The 27,977-nt window shown below is 43.2% G+C and overlaps 1 protein-coding gene across 2 annotated transcripts in view; it reads right to left on the bottom strand.

Annotated features, from left to right (window-relative positions):
- raraa (retinoic acid receptor, alpha a) overlaps positions 1–27,977 on the bottom strand; it is a 508,790-nt gene that overhangs the window by 270,888 nt on the left and 209,925 nt on the right. For both annotated transcript variants that reach the window (XM_061967531.2, XM_061967532.1), the window contains exon 3: positions 3,760–4,311. In XM_061967531.2, the coding sequence (XP_061823515.1) occupies positions 3,760–3,913 (154 nt within the window). In that variant the 5' untranslated portion in view covers positions 3,914–4,311. The remainder of the gene's footprint in view (positions 1–3,759; positions 4,312–27,977) is intronic.

The following is a 27,977-nucleotide window of genomic DNA, read 5'->3' as shown; positions in this document are numbered from 1 at the left end:
CCGTATTTTCCGCACCATTAGCCGCACCTAAAAACCACAAATTTACTCAAAAGCTGACAGTGCGGCTTTTAACCCGGTGCGCTTTATATATGGATAAATATTAAGATTCATTTTCATAAAGTTTAGGTCTCGCAACTTCGGTAAACAGCCGCCATCTTTTTTCCCGGTAGAACAGGAAGCGCTTCTTCTTCTACGCAAGCAACCGCCAAGGTAAGCACCCGCCCCCATAGAACAGGAAGCGCTTCTTCTTCTACTGTAAGCAACCACCCGCCCCCGGAAGAAGCAGAAGAAGCGCGCGGATTTTCGTTTCATTTCCTTTGTGTGTTTACATCTGTAAAGACCAGACCACAAAATGGCTCCTACTAAGCGACACGCGTATAACGCAGAATTTAAACTTAAGGCAATAAGTCATGCCGAAGAACACAGAAATAGAGCAGCAGCAAGAGAATATAACATAAATGAATCAATGGTGCGTAGGTGGAGGAAGCAAGAAGATGACCTGCGCCAGGTAAAGAAGACAAAACAGAGTTTCCGAGGGAACAAAGCAAGATGGCAACTGTTGGAGGACAAACTCGAACAGTGGGTTGTTGAGCAGAGAGCAGCAAGCAGAAGTGTCAGCACCATCACTATTCGAATGAAGGCAACAACGCTAGCAAGCGAACTTCACCTGGATGATTTTAAAGGTGGTGCTTCTTGGTGTTTCCGGTTCATGAAAAGACGCTTATAGACTACGGTGTCGTCACGGACTACAAAGGCGGACTCGCACAATTTTTCAGGATTTATAGAGATCCCAAATACAGATCAGCAGGTACCAGAAGGTAAGAAAAGTTGTGTTTGCATAATATTGCGAAACAAAGTGCCAGATAATATGTCTTACCTTATACACACACTTTTCAATTCGGACACCGAAGACGAAGAATTCGAAGGATTTACGAATGAAGAATAACTTCAGAAAGTGAGTGCTATGTTTATTTTGTGTGTTATGTCATTAACGTTCGAGCAACATTATGTTGCTATTGCTCTGCACTATTTTGAATTTTACTATGTTTGTGATTGCACATTTGCGTACATTTTGGGACAGAGTTGTTAGAACGCTGGTTTTTAATATATTATTAAAGTTTGACTGACCTATCTGACTGTTTTTTTGACATTCCCTTTAGCGCAGCGTAGGCGCGGCTTATAGTCCGGGGCGGCTTATAGGTGGACAAAGTTTTGAAATATGCCATTCATTGAAGGTGCGGCTAATAACCCGGTGCGGCTTATAGTGCGGAAAATACGGTAGCTCTCTGATTAGTGGTTGACAGCAGCTGAGCGTGCCGACCACTAACCAGAAGCAGGTGAACCCAATTAATCCCCATGGAAACTAAAACAAACCCAGAGGTGCACAAACAGGAACTAAGGGAGTCCAAAACTAACAGAACATAACAAAACATGATCTTTACCACGGATCATGACAACAAGGGCAGTGACTAGGTTGGCAGAAGCGGGGATCGAACCTGGAACCCTCAAGTTGCTGGCACGGCCACTCTACCAACCGAGCTATACCGCCCCATAATTAATTAATTGACTTATTGTTTATCGGCGCAGACCTACCAACGATGGCAATTGAAGACAGTGTTCCCCAAACTGTACCTATGCCCTACAACAGCAGTCTTTTATTGACTATAGTCATCTTAAATTATTTAGTTTGAGTCGACTAAACTTCACAACATAAAATCCTTGAAAGAATAATCTTTTTAGGAAGACATGTTCTGCTGCCTGCTGCCGCTTGTTTAGTGTACGTAAGCACCTGCAGCCCAGATGCCAGTACAAGCGCATACAGACCAGGATAACCCCATTAGGAGCATCAGTCACGTCGTAAAATTGAGTTTTTACCTGCTGATGGCTTCAAGTAAAAGTTCAAGAAGGGGCTGACTCAAATCATACGTTTCCTAAAACCATGATATGCCAGATATATTTCCATCCATCCATCCATCCATCTTCCTCCGCTTATACGAGGTCGGGTCGCGGCGGCAGCAGCCTAAGCAGGGAAGCCCAGACTTCCCTCTCCCCAGCCACTTCGTCCAGCTCCTCCCGGGGGATCCCGAGGCATTCCCAGGCCAGCCGGGAGAGATAGTCTTCCCAGCGTGTCCTGGGTCTTCCCCGTGGCCTCCTACCGGTCGGACGTGCCCTAAACACCTCCCTAGGGAGGCGTTCGGGTGGCATCCTGACCAGATGACCGAACCACCTCATCTGGCTCCTCTCGATGTGGAGGAGCAGCGGTTTTACTTTGAGCTCCCCCCGGATGACAGAGCTCCTCACCCTATCTCTAAGGGAGAGCCCCGCCACCCGGCGGAGGAAACTCATTTTGGCCGCTTGTACCAGTTATCTTGTCCTTTCGGTCATGACCCAAAGCTCATGACCATAGGTGAGGATGGGAACGTAGATCGACCGGTAAATCGAGAGCTTTGCCTTCCGGCTCAGCTCCTTCTTCACCACAACAGATCGATACAGCGTCCGCATTACTGAAGACACCGCACCGATCCGCCTGTCGATCTCACGATCCACTCTTCCCTCACTCGTGAACAAGACTCCGAGGTAGTTGAACTCCTCCACTTGGGGTAAGATCTCCTCCCCAACCCGGAGATGGCACTCCACCCTTTTCCGGGCGAGAACCATGGACTCGGACTTGGAGGTGCTGATTCCCATCCCAGTCACTTCACACTCGGCTGCAAACCGATCCAGTGAGAGCTACAGATCTTGGCCAGATGAAGCCATCAGGACCACATCATCTGCAAATAGCAGAGACCTAATCCTGCAGCCACCAAACCAGATACCCTCAATGCCCTGACTGCGCCTAGAAATTCTGTCCATAAAGGTTATGAACAGAATCGGTGACATGTATATTTCCAACCAAATTATTTATTTTTTTACAATCAAAATGCCCAATGTTGTTGAGTCCGACCACAGCGGAAGGTGTTTGCGCGTCTATCTGCTGCACATCCTAGTACCAACGATTTCATCTGGACACTGATCACTGAACAACAGGAATGGATGCGCACACACAAACTGTGCTTCTTCCATGAACAAAGAAAGAAGACAACTATTCTGGCTCTCCTCCACTGGTGTGGTAATTTTGTCTTCTTCAACTCAACACAAAAGATTCCGCTAATAAAAACAAGTAATCATATTCTACTATCACATCGCTCAAAGGCTGTTTATGCCAACGCAGGTATTCCTGTCTGACTGCGGCGACATTTCCTTTTGAAAAAAAAAACTTTTTCACCTACTTAGACAGGAAACTTTGCGCTTGCAGCTCATGATTGATTGTCTAAAATAAAATCAAAAAACACAAATAACAAAAAAAAAGGAGCGTGGAACTTTGTTGGCAACAATGATTGAATGAGGGAGATTTATTCTGGGAATACTTGCCAATTTTTGTTTTCCTGCAATAAGACACGCTCCTTTCTGGCTGTCCTGTCTCATTTCCTCGTAATCCACGCTGACGTTTATATTTGTGTGTGTGTGTGTGTGTGTGTGTGTGTGGGCTCGTAAATTAAGGACAGCGCTGGAGGCGCTCTGAAAGTGTGGGCGTATATTTGTGGCTGCCTGTTTACCAACACACGTCTGTCAAGCGGGAATGATCTCGGCGGGATGAGAAGAAAGTGCCTCTTCACCACACATGAGCTCGGTCACACACAATTAAAGAGCGAGGGGGAATGACGCTGCAAAGCCGCAGAGGTGAGGTGGGACAAAGGGAAATGAAGCTGGCTGACTTACTGGCTGGCGAGGGCGTGCTGTAGCCGCTGAGGGGGAGACCTGTCAGGGCCGGAGGGGACAGACTCCCCAGCATGTGAGGGAAGAAGTAGGAGTAGGTGGGCATAGGGAAGCCGTTGAGGTGGGGGCCCGGCATCGGGTTGCCCTTCCCGGCCATGATGCCTGTCACTCAGGATATAAAAAAAAAAAAAAAACACCTGCGTATTTTATATCAGGCAAAAGTACGTCCGTGTGGTTTACTTGGTTGATTTAATCCCCCATGGGAATGCTGATTCAGCACATAATCCAACAGTGTTCGACCAAGAGGTTAAAATCCAGTTTAGGGATCACTCACTGATTGCAAAAAAAAAAACGGTGTTTTATCCTGCTGTGGTGAAAGAGGTCGAAAGACCTGATTAGCGGGAGGCGGACATTCCTTATCAGGTAGTCCAAACGAGGGAGAAGTTAGGTGAAGAGACCTTGATAACAGTGCTGATAGGAATGCTTCCTACTGGGATTTCACACCAATCACATGATGCTCTCCTGGGATGGGCTCCCTTATCCTCCTCGCAGTTTCTGGAAGAAACAAAAGCAAGAAGAACGATCATTAACTGTGAAAACGTTCAAAAGGAATATTAAGGTCAGCACACTTCAATAATATGTTTTTTCCTTCTCTACTATGCATTTTCGGCCGGTGCGACTTATACTCCGGAGCGACTTATACTCCGAAAAATACGGTATATAGCATCATCTACAAAGATACAAAGAATTGGTATTGCGACATCAAATCAAATCAAATCAACTTTATTTATAGAGCACATTTAAAATTTACCACAGGGGTAGCCAAAGTGCTGTACAATGAGCAGGTTAAAAGATAAAACGAGTACCGAGCAAACACAACACAACACAAACAGAACACGATAAAAAAATAAATAATTAAAATAGAATTAATAAAAACATAAAAACAGGATCACAGCAGGTGTATTATGGGGCGCCATTGCAGGATGGATATCACTCAGTGTTAAAAGCCATGGAATAAAAGTATGTTTTTAAGAGAGATTTAAAAACAGGAAGAGAGGAGGCTTGTCTAACACTCAGGGGTAGGTCGTTCCAGAGCTTGGGAGCAGCAACGGCGAAAGCTCTGTCACCTCTAAGCTTCAGCCTTGTGTCAGGGACCGTCAACAGCAGCTGATCGGCTGATCTTAAGGATCGGGTGGGGCAGTAAGGCTGAAGGAGGTCGGAGAGATAGGTTGGCGCGAGGTTGTTTAGACATTTAAAAACAAATAAAAGGAGTTTAAAATGTATTCGGTAACGCACAGGGAGCCAGTGAAGGGACGCTAAAATAGGGGTGATGTGCTCACGTCTGCGGGTCTGTGTTAGCAGACGAGCAGCAGAGTTCTGCACGAGCTGCAGGCGGGCGAGGGAGGCCTGGCTAATGCCAACATACAGGGCATTACAATAATCAAGACGAATCGAGATAAAAGCGTGGATTAATTTCTCAAGATCATGTCTTGATAGAAGCGGTTTCACTTTCGCTATTTGGCGTAATTGATAAAAGCTTTTTTGAACGACGCTGCTGATTTGTTTTTCGAATTTAAAATCTGAGTCAAACTTTACCCCCAGGTTTGTGACAGAGTCGCTGAGATACGGGGTCAGAGTGCCGAGGTCAACGTTGGGGGAGGGAGAGCGACTTGGACCGAACAACATCTAGTGGACACATTTAGAACAGCAGTTTCTTTCATTCAAAAATTGCGGCTCATTTTTATACTTGGCAAACTCATCCCGCGAGCCGGAATAAAATCTGTTTGCGGGCCAGATCCGGCCCTTGGGCCGTACGTTTGACACCCCTGATGTAAAGGATGCCAAAAAAGGTTTTGCAAGGAGACGACTTCACCTAACTGTAATGAGCGCTCGGTATGTTTTACTAATGTATTTTACTTATTGTTGAGTTTCACTTAGCTTTCTGTTGATTGTTGCAATGCCTTGTGGTTAAAGTGTCCGCCCTGAGATTGGTAGGTCGTGAGTTCAAACCCCGATCATACCATACCTCACCTCCCAGGGGGTAAAACAAGGGGATGGGTCAAATGCAGAGGCTAATTTCACCACACCTAGTGTGTCCGTGACTATCAGTGGTACTTTAACACCTGGTTATGCACAGATTTGTTGACATCATAACAGGTTCTGGTCCGTCGGTGTGGTCGGCGTTCAAACTTGCCTCACCGCAGGAATCCAAGAGTTTGGTGACCCTGTCATTTTGGTACTAGACTGGGCTCACACTTGACCGAAGGAACCATACTCGCAGAGCAAACGGACTAGAGTCGGTTTCAACCTGACCAAAAATGACAAGTGTGCACGCTCCTTAAGCAATTGTTTTTCTCTGAACTTGAGTGTTTGAGCTAAACACTGCTTTTGTTTTCAGGCTAATTAATGGTAATGTCTGGTCTGAAACCTTAGGAAAACAACCCATCTGCCTTAATCACCTAATGGGGCGTTAAAGTTGTGAAGAGAGCAGTGGGTGTGTGATGTCTGCTTACAACTTTTTTTTTCTTCATCCACGCGCTGCTCATTAACGGTGACAGGCTGCAAAATAGCGTGGGAGACAAGGAAAAAAACAAAACACACACACAGACAAAAGAGAAACTTGGCTAATTACATGAGTTGCCGAAGCCACGGGTGAGACCCGAGGTGCCACTCCCGGGACCGCTAGAGATTTGTGCTGCAGAGTTTATTTCCAACGAAGGGGAAGCGTTGTTATCGGAGCAGAAAACACAAGCACACCAGAGGACCTAATTGCTATCAAGAGGTACGCTGACATCACAATATAAACAAGATTAAGAGAGGAGCTTTCGCTTCCAAGCAGCTTGTCACAACACCAGCTTATTCTTTCTCCGTAATGAGCCATTTAAGTGTCGGTGAGAGGCTAACTCTGATTATGGGGGAATGAGTCTTAGCATGAACATAGATGTACAGGAATGTGGCACTGCTGCAAGAACCACACCAAGGTATCATGGATGAACTCTTGTAAAGGCAAAAGGGGGTCAAGGAAGACATGTTCTGCTGCCTGCTGCCGCTTGTTTAGTGTACGTAAGCACCTGCAGCCCAGATGCCAGTACAAGCGCATACAGACCAGGATAACCCCATTAGGAGCATCAGTCACGTCGTAAAATTTAGTTTTTACCTGCTGATGGCTTCAAGTAAAAGTTCAAGAAGGGGCTGACTCAAATCATACGTTTCCTAAAACCATGATATGCCAGATATATTTCCATCCATCCATCCATCCATCTTCCTCCGCTTATACGAGGTCGGGTCGCGGCGGCAGCAGCCTAAGCAGGGAAGCCCAGACTTCCCTCTCCCCAGCCACTTCGTCCAGCTCCTCCCGGGGGATCCCGAGGCGTTCCCAGGCCAGCCGGGAGACATAGTCTTCCCAACGTGTCCTGGGTCTTCCCCGTGGCCTCCTACCGGTCGGACGTGCCCTAAACACCTCCCTAGGGAGGCGTTCGGGTGGCATCCTGACCAGATGACCGAACCACCTCATCTGGCTCCTCTCGATGTGGAGGAGCAGCGGTTTTACTTTGAGCTCCCCCCGGATGACAGAGCTCCTCACCCTATCTCTAAGGGAGAGCCCCGCCACCCGGCGGAGGAAACTCATTTTGGCCGCTTGTACCCGTGATCTTGTCCTTTCGGTCATGACCCAAAGCTCATGACCATAGGTGAGGATGGGAACGTAGATCGACCGGTAAATCGAGAGCTTTGCCTTCCGGCTCAGCTCCTTCTTCACCACAACAGATCGATACAGCGTCCGCATTACTGAAGACACCGCACCGATCCGCCTGTCGATCTCGCGATCCACTCTTCCCTCACTCGTGAACAAGACTCCGAGGTAGTTGAACTCCTCCACTTGGGGTAAGATCTCCTCCCCAACCCGGAGATGGCACTCCACCCTTTTCCGGGCGAGAACCATGGACTCGGACTTGGAGGTGCTGATTCCCATCCCAGTCACTTCACACTCAGCTGCGAACCGATCCAGTGAGAGCTGAAGATCCTGGCCAGATGAAGCCATCAGGACCAAATCATCTGCAAAAAGCAGAGACCTAATCCTGCAGCCACCAAACCGGATCCCCTTTGGGATCGTGTTGGGTTTTTTCAAATACATTTCCCCCAAAATGCGACTTATACTCCAGTGCGACGTATATATGTTTTTTTTCTTCTTTATTGTGCATTTTCGGCCGGTGCGACGTATACTCCGGAGCGACTTATAGTCCGAAAAATACGGTATATACGTCGCACTCGAGTATAAGTCACATTTTTGGGGGAAATTTATTTGATAAAACCCAACACCAAGAATAGACATTTGAAAGGAAATTTAAAATAAATAAAGAATAGTGAACAACAGGCTGAATAAGTGTACGTTATATGACGCATAAATAACCAACTGAGAACGTGCCTGGTATGTTAACGTAACATATTATGGTAAGAGTCATTCAAATAACTATAACATATAGAACATGCTATACGTTTACCAAACAATCTGTCACTCCTAATCGCTAAATCCCATGAAATCTTATACGTCTCGTCTCTTATGTGAATGAGCTAAATAATATTATTTGATATTTTACGGTAATGTGTTAATAATTTCACACATAAGTCGCTCCTGAGCAGGCCCGGCCCTAACCAATCTGGCGCCCTAGGCAAGATTTTAGGTGGCGCCCCCCCACATCGGCAGTGAAGTGTATATACTCACAAGAACCCGAATAGCTTTGTCTTTGACCTTTTTTTTTTACTTACAACTATACCTAATATATAAAGGGGTGGAAAAGTGACGATTACCTGCAGGGCAAACATTAGCTAACCAGAAGGCAATAACAATGTAAACAAAAAACACCTGCTTAAAAGATCTAATACAAACATTTATATGCACGTACAACACTTAGAACTTTTAGCATATCAGTATGTGGAATTAAATTATGGAATGGAATAAGTAAAGAAGTTAAAAATTGTACTGATATGATCCAGTTTAAGAGGTTGTTCAAAAATAATAGTGCTTACAGAGTACAAAGAAGAAGAATTATGAGAAATACTTTCAACCTTATTGAAAATAAGATATTCTTCATCTCAGTATGTTAATAATGACTGAATTAATTAATTAATTACATATTACAAAACTGTTGTATACTAATTCATAGATGTTATTTTGTTATATAAAAAGGTCAGTAAATGATTCTATATATTTGTAAACGCTTTGAAGTGGGAAAGGGGTAGGATTAAATAAGCTTTGCTTCTTCCTACTCCTTTTCGGGCATGATGTAAAATGAAATGATATGAAATTGTGTGATGTATTATGATGTAAGTGTGTTCATGTTCGAAATAAACTAAAGAAAGAAAGAAATGTCCCTGAGGAATGTAAGGTGGGAGTAGTGTAATTACCTAACGTTACATTATTATTTTCCATAACAATTTAGCCCCCTCCACAATATTAACCCGACGTTAAAACAGAGCTAGCTATTTATTGATTAGCAATTGCCGAATCATGTAACATTAGCTTAATGCTAAAAAGCCAGGTTACTATCACATTCTGTAACAGACAAATAATTTCATGTAGGCTAACGTTACCTACCTGCTACCTCTGTCTTTTCTCGTTTCTCCTCCTCTTCTTTTCTCTTTTTTCTTCCCTGGGCACCTGACAGTTTTGGCATCTTGTGTTGATTTTTTGATGTCGTGACGTCCAAAAAGAGTCATGATACGGGAGGGCGCGCACCGTGCGGGGGGAGGAGGGGGGGCGTAATGTTGTAACAAATAATATTTCTATTAAATAGGCTTTACTTTGCATTTTAATTAACGTGGGATTATTTTTTGTATTTAGAAATAATAGTACCAACTTTCTTTTTTTTCTTTCTTTTCTCCAACATTTGTGGCACTGGCGTGGCGCCCCCTGATGGACGGCGCCCTTAGCATTTGCCTATACGGCCTATGCCACGGGCCGGCCCTGCTCCTGAGTATAAGTCGCACCCCCGGCCAAACTATGAAAAAAACTGCGACTTATAATCTGAAAAATACGGTATATAATGTAGCGTCAATCAATTGATTCCATGGATTTTTTGACAGTTTATGTCAAACTTGGTCACACAAGCACACATGAACAGCGATCAAGCCCCTCAGACGTGTCACGGCTTCACAAATAATTGCACTGACCAGAACTCTTTAACAACACAAATAACACCAGCGTGGATTTAATAACGCGTGAAACAAAGTTCATCTACACATTATTATTCACATTGAAGCCAGGAAGAAAAAGCTGTGTAGGTGCATACACATGCAAGTCATTGAATTCTGTTTTTATTTACGAATTACACAGCCTGCCAACTTCACTGGTTTTGGGTTGAGTGCTTGTTTCTCTGCCGAGTGATTGAGCCGGTGACGAGTCTGCAACCGAACGTGACATCACGTGCAACAAAGGCTTTGAAATATGGCACCGATTTACATTACATGAATTTGTATCCGGGGCTTCACGGTGGCAGAGGGGTTAGTGCATCTGCCTCACAATACGAAGGTCCTGAGTAGTCTTGGGTTCAATCCCGGGCTCGGGATCTTTCTGTGTGGAGTTTGCATGTCCTCCCCGTGACTGCGTGGGTTCCCTCCGGGTACTCCGGCTTCCTCCCACCTCCAAAGACATGTACCTGGGGATAAGTTGATTGGCAACACTAAATTGGCCCTAGTGTGTGAATGTGAGTGTGAATGTTGTCTGTCTATCTGTGTTGGCCCTGCGATGAGGTGGCGACTTGTCCAGGGTGTACCCCGCCTTCCGCCCGATTGTAGCTGAGATAGGCTCCAGCGCCCCCCGCAACCCCAGAGGGAATAAGCGGTAGAAAATGGATGGATGGATGGAATTTGTATCCGGTAGTACTAACAGACTTCGGTCAGTACCTATGAAAGTACCAAAATCATTACCCATCTTTACTTACTATCCCTGATAGTGGCCATCTTTGTTGACGTAAATCTTTCAAAACTTAAAATAAACCTTGAAGCGCCTCATTTAAAATGAAGGGGTAGACAAAAGCCAGAAAAAGCTTTATAAAATACTATAAAATACAAATAAATAACAAAAAACAGCAACAACAATACAACAAAAAAAATGACAGAAACGGGGACCGAGCCAACCAACCCAGTTACTTAAAGGCCTACTGAAACCCACTACTACCGACCACGCAGTCTGATAGTTTATACATCAATGATGAAATCTTAACATTGCAACACATGCCAATACGGCCGAGTTAGCTTACTAAAGTGCAATTTTTAAATTTTGCGCGAAATATCCTGCTGAAAATGTCTCGGTATGATGACGTCAGCGCGTGACGTCACGGATTGTAGAGGACATTTTGGGACAGCATGGTGGCCAGCTATTAAGTCGTCTGTTTTCATCGCAAAATTCCACAGTATTCTGGACATCTGTGTTGGTGAATCTTTTGCAATTTGTTCAATGAACAATGGAGACAGCAAAGAAGAAAGCTGTAGGTGGGAAGCGGTGTATTGCGGCAGGTGTTGTGCCGGATAACGCACCCCCGCCGTAGAATGCACCCCCTGACTGTTGTGCCGTTGTTTACATTCCCGAAAGATGACAGTCAAGCTTTACCATTGGCATGTGGAGAACTGGGACAACAGAGACTCTTACCAGGAGGACTTTGAGTTGGATACGCAGACGCGGTACCGTGAGTACGCATGCAGCTGCGGCCTCCAAACATTTGATCGCTTGCCCGTACATGCGTGCCGCTATGTGCATGTCACGTACGTAACTTTGGGGACTTTGGGGAAATATATGTGCTGTATGAACTTTGGGGAGGTGAACGGTACTTTGGGCTGTGGGACTGAGTGTGTTGTGCAGGTGTTTGAGTTGTATTGGCGGGTTATATGGACAGGAGGGGGGAGGTGTTTGTTATGCGGGATTAATTTGTGGCATATTAAATATAAGCCTGGTTGTGTTGTGGCTAATAGAGTCTTGTGTTTATTTACTGTTTTAGTCATTCCCAGCTGAATATCAGGTCCCACCTGCCTCTCACAGCATCTTCTCTATCTGAATCGCTCCCACTGCCCTCTAGTCCTTCACTCTCACTTTCCTCATCCACAAATCTTTCATCCTTGCTCAAATTAATGGGGAAATCGTCGCTTTATCGGTCCGAATCGCTCTCGCTGCTGGTGGCCATGATTGTAAACAATGTGCGTATATGAGGAGCTCCACAACCTGTGACGTCACGCGCATATCGTCTGCTACTTCTGGTACAGGCAAGGCTTTTTTATCAGCAACCAAAAGTTGCGAACTTTATCGTCGATGTTCTCTACTAAATCCTTTCAGCAAAAATATGGCAATATCGCGAAATGATCTAGTACGACACATAGAATGGACCTGCTATCCCCGTTTAAATAAGAACATCGCATTTCAGTTGGCCTTTAAGGACTGCACAATCAGATGGTAGTCTCATTTCAAGGTTCTGCATTGTATTTTATCCAAAAATGTACAAATTCAGAAATGTGTACTTCTGAACATGTTTAAAACGATTGGGACTGTACATAAAATGCATTTATAACACAGTTCAGTTGACAAATAGCATTTATTTCAGCTACACACCTCCCTCCTTGCTTCTATTAAATCAAAAGTGAGTTACAGTAGGAAACACATGCCTGTAAGGTATTGCTGCATCACAGGCATCCATATTTGGAGATACATTGGTGGGATCATGTAAAATGCATTAGTATTGTCAGCCCACTGCAAGTGATGTAATGCCATTTCTACTGCTATGTAACAGCCAGGGGCTATATGGATGCTCAATAAGAAGCAACAGCTCGCTGGGTCAATGGGAGAAGCTGGAAATGGGCTCCTTTCTCCGCCATTATCATTACAGCGCCTTATGTGGTCACTAAAATGTGACTGATATGCGACATCGCACAACTCTTGATAAGTGATCTGGCAGTAAACAAACAGGGATAATGTTTTTTTTTACTAGACATGAAGCTAGAGCGTGAACCCTTATATCCTTATATAACCGACGGCAATCGTGGCATTTTTCCCTTTTTAATCATCCACCATGAAAGGCTTTAACTGTAAAAGTGTCTGTATTAGGATTAATAAAACAATTCCAGCATGGTAAGGAATAAACATGTTTACTTCCTGTTGGCATGAAGTCTACAGAAATCTTCAGTTAGTTGCAGGAAATGTAATGTGCATATAATTGACATTCTCTCAATTTAATAATTATATCTAACCTATTCTGTTTCTGTTTCAAGTTTATTCACAATACCATATAACAAATACAATAGTAGTAAAATATCATCATTTAAAGATGTTGGTACGTGAAAGGGTCCCCCAAATAAGCTAGAAGAAGCTTTTGACAGGGGGTCCAGAGGATAGAATATACATGAAATGATGGAATGATGGAACATGGTAGCAAGTACAACAACAAAAAAACAAAACAAAAAACAACGCTATATGATTAACACAAGATAATAGTACTAAAGCAAGCATACACATACATACATACATTCATTCAACCATGCAAAACCCAACAGTAGTCTACCCTACATGAGGCATTAAATATACCGTATTTTCCGCACCATTAGCCGCACCTAAAAACCACAAATTTACTCAAAAGCTGACAGTGCGGCTTTTAACCCGGTGCGCTTTATATATGGATAAATATTAAGATTCATTTTCATAAAGTTTCGTTCTCGCAGCCGCCATCTTTTTTCCCGGTAGAGCAGGAAGCGCTTCTTCTTCTACGCAAGCAACCGCCAAGGTAAGCACCCGCCCCCATAGAACAGGAAGCGCTTCTTCTTGTACTGTAAGCAACCACCCGCCCCCGGAAGAAGAAGAAGCGCGCGGTGCATGCTGGGATATGTGACGTTTCATTTCCATTTGTGTGTTTATGTAAAGACCCCAAAATGGCTCCTATTAAGTGTGTTGTCTGTCTAATTATAAATAATGCAGACGAGGCGTGTTAACTGAGTTCTCAACGTTTACTCACAGCGTGCTCATAACCACATTCTAAATCCCAGCATACAACAACGCTTCTCAGGGCTACCGCGCATGCTCGTAACTATCGTTGCATGCTGGGTAGTGTAGTTGTTATATTTGCTAGCTCATAACAGCACATTGAGAGACACGCTTACGCGCTTAATTCAATACTCGCCGTCATTCCGGGTGGATTGACAAAAGACCTCCAGCCGCTAGATATTGGTGTCAACAGGGCATTCGAAGCTAGACTGCTAACTGCGTGGGAACAATGGATGACAGAAGGCGAACACACCTTCACTAAGACAGGGAGGCAGCGCCAGACGACGCCAACATCTGCCAGTGGATCGTAAATGCCTGGGCAGATATTTCGGTCACAACTGTGGTCCGAGCTTTCCGGAAGGCAGGATTCACAGAACTGCTGGATAACAGTGACACTGACTCCGATTACTTCGACGAGACGGAGCCGGCCATTTTGGATCTCACATTTGCCCAACTTTTCACTTCGGACACCGAAGACGAAGGATTTACGAATGAAGAATAACTTCAGAAAGTGAGCGCTATGTTTATTTTGTGTGTTGTGACATTAACGTTCGAGCAACATTATGTTGCTATTGCTCTGCACTATTTTGAATTTTACTATGTTTGTGATTGCACATTTGCGTACATTTTGGGAGTGAACAGAGTTGTTAGAACGCTGGTTTTTAATATATTATTAAAGTTTGACTGACCTATCTGACTGTTTTTTTGACATTCCCTTTAGCGCAGCGTAGGCGCGGCTTATAGTCCGGGGCGGCTTATTGGTGGACAAAGTTATGAAATATGCCATTCATTGAAGGTGCGGCTAATAATCCGGTGCGCCTTATAGTGCGGAAAATACGGTAGGTGGTTAATAGATAAGTTTTTAGTTTATTTTTGAAGTTGGAGAATGGATATAGCATCTTGAGGTTCTCATTAAGCCGGTTCCAAATCTTTGGTCCCCTGCATACAACACTTCGAGCGGTACAATCCAGTAAACGATGTTTCCCTGATATCAAATCTAAGTTACGAGTGTTGTGGGCATGCTGGGGATGGTAGATAGGAACCAAGCTACAGAGCCTTAAATTCAGCCTGTAAATGACTTGATAGGTTAAACAAGCATTTTGATAAATATTGAACTCTGTCAGTCTTAAGAGATGATAATTATGGAATAGATGTCGAGTGGGGGCATTAAACTTGGACCATGACAGGGCCCGTATAATTTTCTTTTGCATAGATTCTAATTTGTGGAGGTAGGTAGGGAAGGTGTTACACCAGATGACATTACAGTAGTTTAGATGTGGTTCAAAGAGAGTTTTATATAGTGTGAGTAGAGCATAAAGAGGAAGATAATGACGAAGGTGAAAGAACCTACCATACTTACAGTTTAAAGCCTTGTCAAAAAACATGGCAGCATGTGTTAGTCACAAAGATTATTATTAAGGTTTAGGTCAGGCTGATAACAAAAATAAATACTCAGCAAATATACTGCAAATGGACTCGTAATAACTGATTACGCAGTGCTAAAATAAATAAATAATAAACATGATCTCTGTTTCTTATGTGCAAATGCAGCTTCATTTTTGCGATGATGAAACTTTTCTCTAACTTTAGCTACAGACTTCTTCTGTTTGTTTGAGATTGTCATTACTGCCACAAGTGGTGGAAAAGTGTATTACAACTGTGTACCGCTGCTAAGAGACAAATATTTTTTGGCGGCCCTCTCAGGGGACGCTCACTGCCCAACAATGGGTTCTGGCCCTATAGTTAAGAAACACTATATTAAGGGAAACAAAGAGAAAGGTGCAGCTGCTCACTTTTATCAATCATGCATTCACCCACGCATAAAGTACTACACCCTTCATATAATGTACAAAACCCGAAACCAGGGAAGTTGGCACGTTGTATAAATTGTAAATAAAAAAAGAATACAATGATTTGCAAATCCTTTTCAACTTATATTCAATTGAACAGAGAACAAGAGATTTAATGTTTGAACTGAGAAACTTTTTTTTTTTTTTGCAAATAATCATTAACTTAGAATTTAATGGCAGCAACACATTGCAAAAAAGTTGGCACAGGTTGTTTTTTTTTTACCACGGTGTTACATGGCCTTTCCTTTTAACAACACTCAGTAAACGTTTGGGAACTGAGGAGACCAATTTTTGAAGCTTTTCAGGCGGAATTATTTCCCATTCTTGCTTGATGTACAGCTTAAGTTGTTCAACAGTCCAGGGTATCTGTTGTCGTATTTTAGGCTTCATAATGCGCCACACATTTTCAATGGGAGACAGGTTTGGACTACAGGCAGGCCAGTCTAGTACCCGCACTCTTTTACGATGAAGCCACGCTGTTGTAACACGTGGCTTGGCAATGTCTTGCTGAAATAAGCAGGGGCGTCCATGATAACGTTGCTTGGATGGCAACATAAGTTGCTCCAAAACCTGTATGTGTCGTGTCTGTGATCATGTTTTGTTTAGTTATGTTTTGATTGGTTTTTGGACACTTTTTAGTTCCTGTTTTCACTCCCTTGCTTTGTCACCATAGCAACCATTAGTTTCACCTGGTTCACATCCTCATGTCACGCACCTGTCTCACGTTTCCACATTTTCAGTCACGCACCTGCTGTCACTAATCATGTCACTATTATTTAAGCTTCCAGTTGCCAGGCTGTCTGTCTGGCGACATCACTCTGCTTCATGCCATGTTTACGGTTTCATGCTTAGTTCACGCTGCTTGCTTCATAGTCCAGGCTGCCCTGTTCACGTCATCGCAAGTAAGTTTTGTTTATTAATGCCACAGTGTTTTTGTTTCATGTTCACAGTTAATTGCCTTTGTGCTGGTCTTTGGTTTCATTAGTCAAGTTTGTTCTCCGCCATTGTGCGCGCCTTTTGTTTGCTTCTTTTTTTGTAGTTATAGTGTTAAAATAAAAGATGTCATTACCTTCACGCCATGTCCGGTCCAAGTTCACTTGCATCTCGGGAAAACAATCACTCCATAGTCCACGTCCTGACAGTATGTACCTTTCAGCATTAATGGTGCCTTCACAGATGTGTAAGTTACCCATGTCTTGGCCACTAATACACCTCCATACCATCACAGATGCTGGCTTTTGAACTTTGCGCCGAGAACAATCCAGATGGTTCTTTTCCTCATTGTTCTGGAGAACACGACATCCATAGTTTCCAAAAACAATTTGAAATGTGGACTCGTCAGACCACAGAACACTTTTCCACTTTGCATCAGTCCATCTTAGATGAGCTCGGGCCCAGCGAAGCCAGCGGCGTTTCTGTGTTGTTGATTTAATGGCTTTCGCTTTGCATAGTAGAGTTTTAACTTGCACTTACAGATGTAGCGACCAACTGTAGTTACTGACAGTGGTTTTCTGAAGTGTTCCTGAGCCCATGTGGTTATATCCTTTACACACCGATGTCGCTTTTTGATGCAGTACCGCCTGAGGGGTCCATGGTCATGGGCATTCAATGTTACGTGCAGTGATTTCTCCAGATTCTCTGAACCTTTTGATGATATTACAGACTGTAGATGGTGAAATCCCTAAATTCCTTGCAATAGCTGGTTGAGAAATGTTGTTCTTAAACTGTTCGATAATTTGCGCACGCATTTGTTCACAAAGTGGTGACCCTCGCTCTATCCTTGTTTGTGAATGACTGAGCATTTCATGTAAGCTGCTTTCATACCCAATCATGGCACCCACCTGTTCCCAATTAGCCTGTTCACCTGTGGGATGTTCCATGTTTGATGTGCATTCCTCGACTTTCTCAGTCTTCTTTGCCACTTGTGCCAGCTTTTTTGAAACATGTTACAGGCATCAAATTCCAAATGAGACAATATTTGCAAAAAATAGCAACGTTTTCCAGTTTGAATGTTAAGTATCTTGTCTTTGCAGTCTATTCAATTGAATATAGGTTGAAAAGGATTTGCAAATCATATTCTGTTTTTTTATTTACGATTTACACAAGGTGTCAACTTCACTGGTTTTGGGGTTTGTATGGACAATCACAGATAAGAACAAAAGGGAGGATGTACATTCTGATGAAAAGCTGCTGGTCCAGTCGTGTCATATAGATCAATCAAATAAAAGTAGCTTGACAAACAGGAACTCAATGTATGCTGGCGCTGTGTAATGCATGCGCTATTTTAAAACCAGGAATAGATAAGGAGTGTAAAACAGGATTAAGATGAGCAATTGTGGTGCAGCCTATAGCTTCCCCCGGGCTTGATTCATGCATTTATTGCTCTTTTTTCCAGCTTCACTGCACTTTCTATTTTTAAAGCTTTATCTGCGTCTTTTACCAGTATGCTGCGCATGCTATATTCATTTCAACATATGTATACTTAAGTGCACAACTGTATGCGGGCTCGCTCCTGGGGGAAGCTACGTGATCACTAACAGTGGGGCGGGGTCATAAACAAACAAACAATCTGGGTCACTTGGTCTTAACTCCTCGCGTTGGCATGTAACAGCCAGCGAAAGGGAAGGGTCAGAGGTCACGGGGCACGCGAGACCGTAATCGGTTGTGACAGCAAACTTTGAATTAATCATCGGCCAAGCAGCAAATGGCAGAGCAGGGTCGGTCGGGGCGGAAGGGCGGACAATGCGACGAGAGAGCGCAGAGCCACAGGGGACGGCGAATGCGCCGCGTGACATACAGCGCGCGCGGGCTGGTGTGCACATAAATAGACGTCGGAGATGCAACACATGTCGAGATGGAGTTCAGCGAGGGGGTGGGTTTAGACCAAGTAACAGTTGTTAGGCATTGTCAGAGTGCTGGAAAACATTGTGTGACAATCATATTACAGTCTTCTCTATGACACTGTAAGCCATATTTTACATTAATCTGCACCTAAATTGAATTTGTGAGTACAATGCACTTTAGCTGGATTTTAGACACAATAAACCAGGGGTCCCCAAACTTTTTGACTCGGGGGCCGCATTGGGAAAAACAATTTTGCTGGGTGCTGGGCAGTACACATATATATATATATATACATACACATACCGTATTTTCCGCACCATTAGCCGCACCTAAAAAACACAAATTTACTCAAAAGCTGACAGTGCGGCTTTTAACCCGGTGCGCTTTATATATGGATAAATATTAAGATTCATTTTCATAAAGTTTCGGTCTCGTAACTACGGTAAACAGCCGCCATCTTTTTTCCCGGTAGAACAGGAAGCGCTTCTTCTTCTACGCAAGCAACCGCCAAGGTAAGCACCCGCCCCCGTAGAACAGGAAGCGCTTCTTCTTCTACTGTAAGCAACCACCCGCCCGCGTAGAAGAAGAAAAAGCGCGCGGATATTACCGTACGTTTCATTTCCTGTTTACATCTGTAAAGACCACAAAATGGCTCCTACTAAGCGACAAGGATCCGGTTCATGAAAAGACGCAATCTCTCCATCCTCACACGGATTACTATTTCACAGCAACTGATATTCCTGTGAACCGCACTGTGGATACTGTGGATACAACGGGAGCACGTACGGTGAATATTCGCACCACAGGGAATGAGAAGTCGTCCTTCACTGTGGTTCTAGCTTGCCATGCTAATGGCCTGAAACTTCCACCCATGGTGATATTCAAAAGGAAGACCTTGCCAAAAGAGACCTTTCCAGCCGGCGTCATCATAAAAGCTAACTCGAAGGGATGGATGAAGAAAAGATGAGCGAGTGGTTAAGGGAAGTTTACGCGAAGAGGCCGGGTGGCTTTTTTCACACAGCTCCGTCCATGTTGATATACGACTCTATGCGCGCCCACATCACAGATGGTGTCAAAAAACAAGTGAAGCACACAAATACAACACTCGCCGTCATTCCGGGTGGATTAACCAAAGAACTCCAACCGCTGGATATTGGTGTCAACAGGGCATTCAAATCACGACTGCGAACGGCGTGGGAACAATGGATGACCGAAGGCGAACACACCTTCACTAAGACAGGCAGACAGCGCCGGACGACATACGCCAACATTTGCCAGTGGATCGTAAATGCCTGGGCAGATATTTCGGTCACAACTGTGGTCCGAGCTTTCCGGAAGGCAGGATTCACAGAACTGCTGAACAGTGACACTGACTCCGATGACTTCGACGAGACGGAACCGGCCATTTTGGATCCCACATTTGCCCAACTTTTCAATTCGGACACCGAAGACGAAGAATTCGAAGGATTTACGAATGAAGAATAACTTCAGAAGGTGAGCGCTATGTTTATTTTGTGTGTTGTGACATTAACGTTCGAGCAACATTATGTTGCTATTGCTCTGCACTATTTTGAATTTTACTATGTTTGTGATTGCACATTTGCGTACATTTTGGGACAGAGTTGTTAGAACGCTGGTTTTTAATATATTATTAAAGTTTGACTGACCTATCTGACTGTTTTTTTGACATTCCCTTTAGCGCAGCGTAGGCGCGGCTTATAGTCCGGGGCGGCTTATAGGTGGACAAAGTTTTGAAATATGCCATTCATTGAAGGTGCGGCTAATAATCCGGTGCGCCTTATAGTGTGGAAAATACGGTATATATAATATACATATATATATATATACATACATGATGACAAGATGGCGGCGCCCTGGTGGCAGCGGCTTGCAGACGCTCTTGGAAGTGTATAGCGATTTGGCAAAAATACCCGTCAATTCTGTCTATTTCATGGCCGGCTCACAGCGTGGACACTTTGTGATCACATACGACCGACAGACGATTCTGGATGTGGATAGATCGGGCCGTTATAGGCTGAAAGATGCGTGTACTTTCGACCTCCTCGCTAGCATGGGGATACTTCGCTGGCTACATCCAGCGGCCTCTGAAGCAGCGGAGTTAAGTGCCAGCGGGGACCGTCAACGGAAGACACGTAAGCGGTGTGAGCGGAAGCAGAAGCGGGGATGCCGAGCGGGGCTAACAACAAAGCAAAAGGCTAATCCTCAAAGAAGCGCTACTCCGGGTGAGAAGTTAGTTAAAACAGAACTAGCTAGCGCCAGGCTGGATAATACCTGCACACATAGCAACTATTTTACAACAATACACAACTCACAAAATGTTTTTTCTGTGATGGCTTTATCAGAAGTAGACATGCACTCTACTGAGGTGGCAAGTTATGATGCGTTCAGTTTATCACAACATCAAGCAAACAATCGGAAAATTCCCGTCATATCAATTCCTAGATATGGTCGAAATTATTTAAAGTGCACTACACATAATAAACACAACATTATTACCGTATTTTCCGCACCATTAGCCGCACCTAAAAACCACAAATTTACTCAAAAGCTGACAGTGCGGCTTTTAACCCGGTGCGCTTTATATATGGATAAATATTAAGATTCATTTTCATAAAGTTTCGTTCTCGCAACTTCGGTAAACAGCCGCCATCTTTTTTCCCGGTAGCGCAGGAAGCGCTTCTTCTTCTACGCAAGCAACCGCCAAGGTAAGCACCCGCCCCAATAGAACAGGAAGCGCTTCTTCTTGTACTGTAAGCAACCACCCGCCCCCGGAAGAAGAAGAAGCGCGCGGTGCATGCTGGGATATGTGACGTTTCATTTCCATTTGTGTGTTTATGTAAAGACCGCAAAATGGCTCCTATTAAGTGTGTTGTCTGTCTAATTATAAATAATGCAGACGAGGCGTGTTAACTGAGTTCTCAACGTTTACTCACAGCGTGCTCATAACCACATTCTAACTCCCAGCATACAACGCTTCTCAGGGCTACCGCGCATGCTCGTAACTATCGTTGCATGCTGGGTAGTGTAGTTGTTATATTTGCTAGCTCATAACATCACATTAAGAGACACGCTTACGCGCTTAATTCAATACTCGCCGTCATTCCGGGTGGATTGACAAAAGACCTCCAGCCGCTAGATATTGGTGTCAACAGGGCATTCGAAGCTAGACTGCTAACTGCGTGGGAACAGTGGATGACGAAGAAGCGCGCGGTGCATGCTGGGATATGTGACGTTTCATTTCCATTTGTGTGTTTATGTAAAGACCCCAAAATGGCTCCTATTAAGTGTGTTGTCTGTCTAATTATAAAATAATGCAGACGAGGCGTGTTAACTGAGTTCTCAACGTTTACTCACAGCGTGCTCATAACCACATTCTAACTCCCAGCATACAACAACGCTTCTCAGGGCTACCGCGCATGCTCGTCACTATCGTTGCATGCTGGGTAGTGTAGTTGTTATATTTGCTAGCTCATAACATCACATTAAGAGACACGCTTACGCGCTTAATTCAATACTCGCCGTCATTCCGGGTGGATTGACAAAAGACCTCCAGCCGCTAGATATTGGTGTCAACAGGGCATTCGAAGCTAGACTGCTAACTGCGTGGGAACAATGGATGACAGAAGGCGAACACACCTTCACTAAGACAGGGAGGCAGCGCCAGACGACGCCAACATCTGCCAGTGGATCGTAAATGCCTGGGCAGATATTTCGGTCACAACTGTGGTCCGAGCTTTCCGGAAGGCAGGATTCACAGAACTGCTGGATAACAGTGACACTGACTCCGATGACTTCGACGAGACGGAACCGGCCATTTTGGATCTCACATTTGCCCAACTTTTCACTTCGGACACCGAAGACGAAGGATTTACGAATGAAGAATAACTTCAGAAAGTGAGCGCTATGTTTATTTTGTGTGTTGTGACATTAACGTTCGAGCAACATTATGTTGCTATTGCTCTGCACTATTTTGAATTTTACTATGTTTGTGATTGCACATTTGCGTACATTTTGGGAGTGAACAGAGTTGTTAGAACGCTGGTTTTTAATATATTATTAAAGTTTGACTGACCTATCTGACTGTTTTTTTGACATTCCCTTTAGCGCAGCGTAGGCGCGGCTTATAGTCCGGGGCGGCTTATTGGTGGACAAAGTTATGAAATATGCCATTCATTGAAGGTGCGGCTAATAATCCGGTGCGCCTTATAGTGCGGAAAATACGGTAATATTGCTACTACGGATAATTTCAACAAAAACTCCTCAAAACAGCCCACTACCTATAATATGGGCTTCTTAAACATAAGATCATTATCTTCCAAAACGTTATTAGTTAATGAGGTCATTAGAGACAATCATCTTGACGTCATTGGTCTCGCCGAGACCTGGCTCAAACCAGACGATTTTTTTGCGCTGGGTGAGGCGTCTCCTCCTGGCTATGCGGGAACGCATATTGCCCGTCCCATTAAAAGGGGTGGGGGAGTCGCACTCATATACAACAAAAACTTTAACCTTACCCCGAACATAAATAATAAATATAACTCGTTTGAGGTGCTTACTATGAGGTTTGTCACACCGCTGCCTCTCCACCTGGCTGTTATCTACCGCCCCCCAGGACCCAATTCGGACTTCATCAGTGAATTTTCAGAGTTCGTTGCTGATTTAGTGACGCACGCCGACAATTTAATCATAATGGGGGACTTTAATATCCATATGAATACCCCATCGGACCCTCAGTGCATGGCGCTCCAGACTATAATTGATAGCTGTGGTCTTACACAAATAATAAATGAACCTACGCATCGCAACGGTAATACGATAGATCTAGTGCTTGTCAGGGGTGTCACCACCTCCAAAGTTACGATACTCCCGTATACTAAAGTAATGTCCGATCATTACCTTATAAAATTTGAAGTTCTGACTCATTGTCAACAAAGTAATAATAATAACTACTATAGCAGCCGCAACATTAATGCTGCCACAACGATGACTCTTGCTGGCCTACTGCCTTCGGTAATGGCACCATTCCCAAATTATGTCGGCTGTATTGATAACCTCACTAACAACTTTAACGATGCCCTGCGCGACACCATTGATAGTATAGCACCGCTAAAGCTTAAAAGAGCACCTAAAAGGCGCACCCCATGGTTTACAGAAGAAACTAGAGCCCATAAATTATCATGTAGAAAGTTGGAACGCAAATGGCGTGCTACTAAACTTGAGGTTTTCCATCAAGCATGGAGTGATAGTTTAATAACTTATAAACACATGCTTACCTTAGCTAAAGCTAAATATTACTCAAATCTCATCCACCTCAACAAAAATGATCCTAAATTTTTGTTTAGTACAGTAGCATCGCGAACCCAACAAGGGACTCCTCCCAGTAGCTCCACCCACTCAGCAGATGATTTTATGAATTTCTTTAATAAGAAAATTGAACTCATTAGAAAGGAGATTAAAGACAATGCATCGCAGCTACAACTGGGTTCTATTAACACAGATACAACTGTATCTACAACGGATACCGCTCTCCAAAATAGTTTCTCTCTCTTTGATGAAATAACATTAGAGGAATTGTTAAGATGTGTTAATGGGACAAAACAAACAACATGTTTACTTGACCCATTTCCTGGGAAACGTATCAAGGAGCTTTTTGTATTATTAGGTCCATCAGTGCTAAATATTATAAACTTATCACTTTCCTCTGGCACTGTTCCCCTAGCATTCAAGACAGCGGTTATTTATCCTCTGCTCAAAAGACCTAACCTCGATCCTGACCTCATGGTAAACTACCGGCCGGTGTCCCACCTTCCGTTTATCTCGAAAATCCTCGAAAAAATTGTCGCACAGCAGCTAAATGAACACTTAGTGTCTAACAATCTCTGTGAACCTTTTCAATCTGGTTTCAGGGCAAATCACTCTACAGAGACAGCCCTCGCAAAAATGACTAATGATCTACTGCTAACGATGGATTCTGATGCGTCATCTATGTTGCTGCTTCTTGATCTTAGCGCTGCTTTCGATACCGTCGATCATAATATTTTATTAGAGCGTATCAAAACACGTATTGGTATGTCAGACTTAGCCTTGTCGTGGTTTAACTCTTATCTTACTGACAGGATGCAGTGCGTCTCCCATAACAATGCGACCTCGGACTATGTAAAGGTAACGTGCGGAGTCCCCCAGGGTTCGGTTCTTGGCCCTGCACTGTTTAGTATTTATATGCTGCCGCTAGGCGACATCATACGCAAATACGGTGTTAGCTTTCATTGTTATGCTGATGACACCCAACTCTACATGCCCCTAAAGCTGACCAACACGCCGGATTGTAGTCAGCTGGAGACGTGTCTTAATGAAATTAAACAATGGATGTCCGCTAACTTCTTGCAACTCAACACTAAGAAAACAGAAATGCTGATTATCGGTCCTGCTAAACACCGACATTTATTTAATAATACCACCTTAACATTTGACAACCAAACAATTACACAAAGCGACTCAGTAAAGAATCTGGGTATTATCTTCGACCCAACTCTCTCGTTTGAATCACACATTAAGAGTGTTACTAAAACGGCCTTCTTTCATCTCCGTAATATCGCAAAAATTCGTTCCATTTTGTCCACTAGCGACGCTGAGATCATTATTCATGCGTTCGTTACGTCTCGTCTCGATTACTGTAACGTATTATTTTCGGGTCTCCCTATGTCTAGCATTAAAAGATTACAGTTGGTACAAAATGCGGCTGCTAGACTTTTGACAAGAACAAGAAAGTTTGATCATATTACGCCTATACTGGCTCACCTGCACTGGCTTCCTGTGCACTTAAGATGCGACTTTAAGGTTTTACTACTTACGTATAAAATACTACACGGTCTAGCTCCGTCCTATCTTGTCGATTGCATTGTACCATATGTCCCGGCAAGAAATCTGCGTTCAAAGAACTCCGGCTTATTAGTGATTCCCAGAGCCCAAAAAAAGTCTGCGGGCTGTAGAGCGTTTTCTATTCGGGCTCCAGTACTATGGAATGCCCTCCCGGTAACAGTTAGAGATGCTACCTCAGTAGAAACATTTAAGTCCCATCTCAAAACTCATTTGTATACTCTAGCCTTTAAATAGCCCCCTCTTTTTATAGACCAGTTGATCTGCCGTTTCTTTTCTTTTCTCCTCTGCTCCCCCCTACCCCTTGTGGAAGGGGAGACACTCAGGTCCGGTGGCCATAGATGGGGTGCTGGCTGTCCGGGGTCGTGACCCGGGGTGGACCGCTCGCCTGTATATCGGTTGGGAACATCTCTGCGCTGCTGACCCGTCTCCGCTCGGGATGGTTTCCTGCTGACCCCACTGTGGACTGGACTCTTACTGTTATGCTGGATCCACTATGGACTGTACTCTCACAATATTATGTCAGACCCACTCGACATCCATTGCATTCGGTCTCCCTAGAGGAGGGGGGGATTACCCACATATGCGGTCCTCTCCAAGGTTTCTCATAGTCATTCACATCGACGTCCCACTGGGGTGAGTTTTTCCTTGCCCTTATGTGGGTTCTGTACCGAGGATGTCGTTGTGGCTTGTGCAGCCCTTTGAGACACTTGTGATTTAGGGCTATATAAATAAACATTGATTGATTGATTGATTGACATATAATATATATATACATATATATAATATATATATATATATACATAAATATATATATACATATGTACACATATACGTTATATATATATGTTATATATGTATGTTATATATATGTTGTATATACTGTATATATATATATATATGTTATATATATATATATATATATATATATATTTATATAGTTATATATATATATATCTGTTATACATATATTATGTATATATATATATATATATCTATATATATATATATATATATATATATATATACAAGCGGTAGAAAATGGATTGATGGATGGATATATGTTTTTTATTTATATATATATATATATATATATATATATATATATATATATATATATATATATACATATATATATATATATATTCCGAGCGCAATGAAGGCACGTTATTAATGGGAAAATGCATTTTTAGACAATATGATTTGCCTGAGCTGCTATGAGACACAGAGTAACAAGCGGTAGAAAATGGATTAGAAAAGGCGGATTACAAAAAATAATAATTAAAAAAAACAAAACACTTTGTATTTTTAACTTGGGACTTCTCGTGGGCCGGATTTTGGATGCTGGTGGGCCGTAGTTTGGGGAACCCTGCTACAAACCATCAGTGTCAGTTTTACTATTTGATAGTACAGTACAGTACAGTGCTTGACGACGGCCATTTTTTTTTTCAATCAATCTTGCTAAAATTTTACCCACGTTCTTGTCAGTCCCCTAAAAATGCGTACCACATTTGGTGGCGATTCATCGGAACACTGGCAAAGTTACAGTAAAAGTTTTGTAGAAAAATTTCAAGCCAATCTGATTCAGCGGCGCCATTTGCTGTATTTGAAAAATGATATCGGTATAGGTGCATGCTGTGATACATGTTCAACCATTTATGCACGGCAGTGTTTTTACACAAACAAATACTGCACTGTACATACAGTCATTGTTGCATTCTGGTGTGGTGTTGTTGATCCTGGGATGCAGAGACAGGAGATGGCATGCAGGTACCGGTAATATGATGTATGAGCAAAAAACCAAAACTAGTGCAGCTAGGGAGTGTACACAAAACAAAAGCTAGTGCATCTAGGGAGTGCACACAAAACAAAAGCTAGTGCAGCTAGGGAAAGCACAGAAAGCTAAACCCTCTAGATAGTATAGCATCAAAACAATCAAGCAAAGCCAAATTGCAAGCAAAACATAAGCAATGAGCAAGAGGATAGAGCTGACGTATAAAGCATCCTGGTTGGCAACCAGAAACAGGTGTGTCCTGATTACCAGTCAGGGACAGAGGTGGGTAGAGTAGCCAGAAATTGTACTCAAGTATGAGTACTGTTACTTTAGAGATTTATTACTCAAGTAAAAGTAAGGAGTAGTCACCCAAATATTTACTTGAGTAAAAGTAAAAAGTATGTTGTGAAAAAACTACTCAAGTACTGAGTAACTGATGAGTAACATACACACTCATATCATATATATATATATATACATATACATTGATATATACAGTATATAATTTATAAGTATTTATTTTGCTGTTTTTGTTTACATGTTAAAGGTGTTTTAATGAATATACATGCATGTTTAACATATAGATTCCTTTCTTTAATGAAGACTAGAATATAAGTTGGTGTATTACCTGATTCTGATGACTTGCGTTGATTGTAATCAGACAGTCGTGATAATAACGTCCACGTTTTCAAATGGAGGAGAAGAAAAGTTCCTCCTTTCTGTCTAATACCACATGAAAGTGGTGGGTTTTTGGCATCCTATTTGTCCAGCTTCCATATTCGTTTTTATACACTTTACAAGAAATATATTGGCGTCAAACTCCGTAGCTTGCTAGCTT

This window comes from Nerophis lumbriciformis, linkage group LG11 (assembly GCF_033978685.3).
Source record: "Nerophis lumbriciformis linkage group LG11, RoL_Nlum_v2.1, whole genome shotgun sequence".
NCBI lineage: Eukaryota > Metazoa > Chordata > Actinopteri > Syngnathiformes > Syngnathidae > Nerophis > Nerophis lumbriciformis.
The sequence above is the reverse complement of the archived record's forward strand: the minus strand, read 5'-3'. Positions and strand labels throughout refer to the sequence as shown.